Here is a 6,431-nt window from a genome sequence, read left to right on the forward strand (position 1 = left end):
AAATTATTAAATACTTGAATATTATATATTTTTATAAATATTACATATTATTATTGATATATTTTTTTATTATAGAAATAAAGAATTTCTGACATCAGAAGTGGGATCGTATAGCCATAATTGTTAACACCTATTTGTACAAGTTTCAGAATGGATTCCGAAGCAATAAGTGGTCTTCTCCGAGCAATTCGCGATGCCGTTACTGCTACTCATCAAAAGGATGATGACATTGCACTACCAGTGTTTGCCCCGATCACGACGACTGTGGAGCCGCCAGCTGGTGCAACAGTGTGGAGTCCCTCGCTAAGGAGTTGAACTGGAGCAGCATTCGAACAGCGGCTAAATCCGGTAAGGCCCTTAAGTAAGTCATGTAAGTAAGTCATTAAGTAAGTCATGGGAGCCTTCGGACGGCAGATCTTGGGAAAATCTGCGTCAAGACATTATTGACGCTTACCCTGAGAAAAAAAATCTGTCCGAGAGACTTTCAAGAGCAGTCCTTTATTCATCTGATGCCTTAGAATCCTATGGAGATTATGCCAGAGAAAAAATAAGGTTACTACGCATCACTAAAGTAACCTTTACAGATTAGCAACTAATTGAGCTGATGTGTGGAGGCATAACTGATGTTGATGTCAAAATGGCATCTTTAAATAGCGTTGTCACCACTACTGCAGCCCTTATCTCCTTGTTGTCAACCTATATGAAAAACAGGAAAAGAGCTTTAGACAGTAGTAGTAAGAATACTGGCACAGGATTCAGTGGAGCTAAACGGTCTAAATTTGAAATGGATAGAAGAAAATGTTTTCTTTGTAACCAAACTGGACATGTACAGTCTCAATGTTGGAAAAATGTGAAAAATAAAACGGACCAGGCTCCACAGGTTTCGAAGCAAAATGATATTCATGTAAAGTCATGTACTTATTGTAAAAGAGTAGGTCATGCCGAAAATCTTAGTTTTTATAAACTAAGGGCAGATTCAAAAAGATCTGTAACTTCAATCCCTACTAAAGACGTTATTTTTTCAAGAAAACCGAATTAAGCCTCGCACCAGTTTCTATTAATGGTTTATTACTAAATTCCCTGATTGATACAGGGGCAAATTGTAGTTTAATTAGAGAATCCGTAGCTAGAAGACTGGGGTGTCGCTTAATTCCTTTATCCTTATATTTAAAAGGAATAGGCAGCAATAATAAACATGTATTTGCACTAATTACTGTTTGTGTTAAGTTTGAAGATGTCAATTTACAACTCGATATACATGTAGTTTTTTTTTTTTTTTTGATCAAAAAGTACCTTAAAAGCAATATTCAAGAATTTGTTGAAATCTCGGATAGAATAGCGGTACTGGTAATTGCTCTTCCTGAATATAAGAAGCCATGGTCTTTAATACAAGTTTACGCTCCGACTGAACAAGCAGAATTAACTGAACTCGAACACTTTTATGAAGATTTATCACATACAATAAAAAAGGAAAGAAGTAACAATATCCTCCTAATGGGGGACTTCCTCCTAACTTTAATGCACAAGTAGGCACCAAAATGAATACTGCAGAACATGTCCTTGGAGAATTTGGTCATGGCAAGAGAAGTCGCAACGGTCAGAAACTGGTTGAATTTCTTATGGAACATAACTTAACAGTAATGAACTCAGTTTTCCTGAAAAATTACAAAAATAAATGGACATGGATTTCTCCTGGTGGCAAATACAAAAACGAGATAGATTATATTATAAGCAACTCACCAACCAGTTTCACGGATACTACAGTTATATCCAGACTAAGTTTCTTTACCGATCACCGTATGGTTCGCAGCTCTCTAAAGAAATTCCCACCCAGAACCTGCCAAAACTTCAGAAGCAACACTAATCGTCCTGTAGCAAGAAACCTGTGCAACGTAAGTTGCATAAAATTCATAAAAGATTCAAAAAGCATTATGATAGATAAAAACACAGAGGCAACACAAAAATATACAAAATTGGAAAGCCTATTACAGAACCAAGTAGCTTTAAAAAAGGAAAGAAAAAGCAATAAACTTGAATTAAGTGAACAAACTATGCAACTAGTCAACGAAAGGAAGGAACTATTAGGGAAGAAAAGAAACAAAGATAACTTGAAAGCTATTGCTGAAACGAGCAAGAACATAAGAACTAGTATAAGGAAGGATCGCAAAACTAAAAGACTGCAAACTCTGCAATACTATATACAGAGAACTGGAGGTGTGAAAAAAGCACTAATAGAGCTCCGAGAGTCAGGTAAAGAATGGGTACCGAAACTGAATAGAAAGTCTAAAACTATCACACAAAGGAAGCATATAAAAGAAATCGCAACAGAATTTTTTAGCCAGTTGTACCAAAAACAAAATCTTACTGCCGAACCCAAACAAATCCAAGAAATAATCGAACCTAATCTAGATGCTGTCCCTACTATTTTGTCAAGTGAAGTGGAAAAAGCAATAACAATCCAAAAGCTAGGAAAATCCCCTGGGCCAGACTTTATTACAAACGAACTCCTACAAGGAAGTAAAGAGGTGTTGGTGCCTATTCTTACCCAGATCTTCAATGAGTTGCTAAAGACCAATTCCGTACCAGAGCGATGAAAACAATCGCATATCATCTTGATTCACAAAAAGGGCGATAAAGAAGATATAGAAAACTACCGACCCATTAGTCTTATCTCTCACATTTATAAAATATTTGCAAAGATACTACTGGATAGAATAAGCCCTACATTAGACGAACAGCAACCTGTTGAACAAGCAGGGTTTAGAAAGGGGTTTTCAACCATTGACCACATCCATACACTCAAACAGATTATTGAAAAGTACAAAGAGTTCAATAAAACTATATATATAGCGTTTATCGATTACGCAAAGGCATTCGATAGTGTAAGCCACGACTGCATAGACGAGGCCCTCTTACATCAAGGTATACCAGTAGAATACATAAAAATCATTAAAACCATATATACCAATAGTAAAGGTAGGATAAAATTAGAAGAATTAGGGGACGAATTTGAAATAAGCAGAGGAGTGAGGCAGGGAGATCCACTGTCTCCTAAACTGTTTTCAGCAGTCCTGGAAAACACTTTCCGAAAATTAAATTGGGAAAATTTTGGTTTAAATATAAATGGGAAAAGGTTGAACTATCTACGTTTCGCCGACGACATAGTGTTGTTCGAAGAAAACCCAGCTAATTTGCAAATTATGTTGCAGAGCTTAAACGAAGAGAGTGTAAAAATAGGTCTTAAAATTAACACCAACAAAACAAAAGTAATGACCAATTCATTTAGGCACGAGATGAAAATAGAAAACAACACCTTGTCATACACGGACAGCTACACATACTTAGGCCAAATCATTTCAACCAAAGACCAAATTTCAGCCGAAATAAATACAAGGATTGCAATTAGGATGGAAAAAATACTGGTCCCTTAAAGAGATAATGAAATCTAAACTCATAAGTATGGCATTAAAAAAGAAAACCTTTGAGGTCTGCATTCTTCCATGCCTAACATATGGGTGCGAAACATGGGCATTGACAAAATCTCTAAGAGAAAAACTTGCTAAATGTCAAAGGGCTATGGAGAGGAGCATATTAGGTTGGAAAAGAAATGACAGAATAAGGAATACTGAACTCCGAGCCAATACTAAATTGGTGGACATACTGATCAAAATAGATCAACAGAAATGGACATGGACAGGGCATATGATGCGAGACACGAAAGGTAAATGGAGTCAGGTGGTAATGGAATGGTACCCAAGAGATGGCAAGCGAAGCCGCGGGAGGCAACACACAAGATGGGAGGACGAAATTAAGCTAACGGTAGGATCAAATTGGAGAAGAGTCACACGGGACAGGATGCAATGGAAGATGTTAGAGGAGGCCTATGCCAAGAGGCACACCGAATATAGAGACATTCTGTAACTTTAGTTGTAATATTTTGTACTAAACATGAATGTATAAGTGTAACTTAATTTCGGAATAAACGGGCTTATTATTATTATATTATTATACATGTAGTTAGAGATATTGATTTTCAGTATGACCTCCTTATAGGTATAAATGCAGTACAGTACCCGGATATAGAAATTGTTACTGATTCAACTTGTTGTTGTTGATAAATTAAAATTGTCAAATATAGACACTTCTATGATTGATATATCACATCGCCTGGGTACGATAAAGAGTAAGCCCAGGCCCATACTGGTCCGCTTTTCTAATTTAAAGTCAAGAAATTTAGTGTGGAATACCAAAACATCCCTTAAAGGTTCCGGTGTAACTATGTCAGAATTCTTGACAAGACCAAGACAAGAAATCTTTAGTGCAGCTAGAAAGCATTTTGGCATTAAGAATTGCTGGACGGCTGATGGAGTGGTTATGGTGATTCTCCCTGACAAAAGTCGCAGAAAGGTGGTAACAGTACAGGAACTTCAGATCCTTATCAGCAATCATCCCCAGCCAATTAGTTCCAAAGATCCAAAGCCTTCCAGGGTTCGTTGTGGTGTTAAAAACGTTAAATAGTGTGCTTACTACTATATTCTCCTATATAGTTATAGTTTCTAAACCTTGTATTTATGTTAAATTTATTTTATACACTTCATTCATACTCAAATCTCGTTGGCGGCTTACGGACGACTTTTCCTTATCTTGTTTTATTAAAATCTTTTCACTTAACACATTTTAAAAACGCACCACTACAAAGTATATACATTAGTTTTGACAATCACACGCGAGTAACCTTTGTAATTGCTTTGTAACTACTAACTTGCATTGTATTATAGTCGTGCCGCCGGCGTCATACTGTTAGCTAGTTCGGATAGTCGTAGTTCGGTAGATGTGTATGCTAAATGTATGGATAATCGAAATATATATATTTATATGTGTATGTGTATGCATGTGTATATGTATTTATATATGTATATTTTGATAAGGAATGATATAGGATTAACTGTGTTTTACTTTCTTTGTTCTATTAAACAAGGTACAAAAAGATAATATATTTATATTGCTTGTAATAATATATCATTGTACTGTACCAAACTTATTAAGTTATGCTTATTGTTGTTTACATTGTGTAAAGAATAATGTGGTTTTTAGTGTTATTGATATTGTAATTTAGCATCCTCTCTTCCGAGCTGCCAGCGAATGTGGGTTTGATTATATTAAAATCTTTTTTTTGGTATAATTATTGGTGTTACTGTGAACATTAGCTGATATTAATATATTAGAAATATTTATTTTTTATTTTTTTGATTTATTTTAATTTTATTTTTATCGTTTTATTGCTGTAAGTATATACATATATAGGATTCATAAATTGTAAATTTTATATAGTATAGTTATATATTTATTTAATTTGCCTTTATATATTTATTTTATTATATTATAAATATAAAGTAAAGTAAAGTATAATACTCTTTATTGTACACCAAACATGTATCACAATCAGGAGAGATAATATTGTTATGATAGTACAATAGGCGGCCTTATTGCTAAATGAGCAATCTCTTCCAGGCAACCTTGGCGTAGAGGAGATCATTAATTAAATGGGAAGAGGTGCACTGAGTATGTCATTATTATAGATACGACAATACATACACTTATAAAAATAAATATTATATATATATATATGTATATATATGTGTGTATGTATGTGTAGGTTTATTCATATATATATATATATATATATATATATATATATATATATATATATGTGTGTGTGAAAATATATAAATACATACTTAAACACATTATTTGGGTACATAAATATACAATAAGTGCATTTGTTAATTATTCTTAGGATTATAGTGTCATATAATATTCCTTAAGTCTTTTTTTAAAGGTTGGTAATGTTTTAGCTTGTCTAATTGTTACTGGTAGAGAGTTCCACAAGCGTACGGATTTGATTGAAAAAGAATTTGTGCAAAAGGAAGATGAGTGGGAAGGAATTTTTAGAGATAAGGTATTCTGGGAGCGGAGAGAGAGATCATGTGATTCACCTAAAAACTTGAATCGTTCTTTAAGATATGGAGGGGAAAACTGGTTGAAAAGAACGTTATACGGAAGACAGAGAACATGTGTATTCCGGCGAAGTCGAATTGGGAGCCACTTGAGCTTTGCACGGAATTCGGAAACATGGTCATATTTGCGGAGTCCAAATATGAACCATATGCAGATATTTTGGAGACGCTCAAGCTTGTTAAATTGCTCCTCTTTTAAGTCGAGATAAGAACAGTCAGCATAATCAAGAATTGGTAATAGGAGGGATTGTGTCAGCGCAACTTTAGTAGGAATGGGTAGAAAGTTACGTAATCGACGTAATGATGCAATAGCTGAAAATATTTTTCGGCTAAGCTCACTGACTTGTGGTTTCCAAGACTGATGCTGATCAAATATAATTCCTAACTTTTTGACTTTCTCGGTAAAAGGGATTA

At 34.6% G+C, this 6,431-nt stretch overlaps 1 protein-coding gene across 1 annotated transcript; it reads left to right on the plus strand.

Annotated features, from left to right (window-relative positions):
- Positions 1–1,538: 1,538 nt before the first annotated feature.
- Positions 1,539–2,594, plus strand: LOC146526488 (uncharacterized). Its single transcript, XM_085207075.1, has one exon. The coding sequence runs from the start codon at positions 1,539–1,541 to the stop codon at positions 2,592–2,594; it is 1,056 nt and encodes a 351-aa protein (XP_085063201.1).
- Positions 2,595–6,431: the final 3,837 nt, after the last annotated feature.

The sequence above is a fragment of the Heliconius melpomene genome, unplaced genomic scaffold, assembly GCF_056956725.1.
Source record: "Heliconius melpomene rosina isolate 202511_hmr_F unplaced genomic scaffold, ASM5695672v1 ptg000031l, whole genome shotgun sequence".
NCBI classification, from domain to species: Eukaryota; Metazoa; Arthropoda; class Insecta; order Lepidoptera; family Nymphalidae; genus Heliconius; species Heliconius melpomene.

Bases quoted from the DNA above. Each gene is read 5' to 3' on its own strand.
- LOC146526488 (XM_085207075.1), top strand. From the start codon at position 1,539: ATGAATACTGCAGAACATGTCCTTGGAGAATTTGGTCATGGCAAGAGA.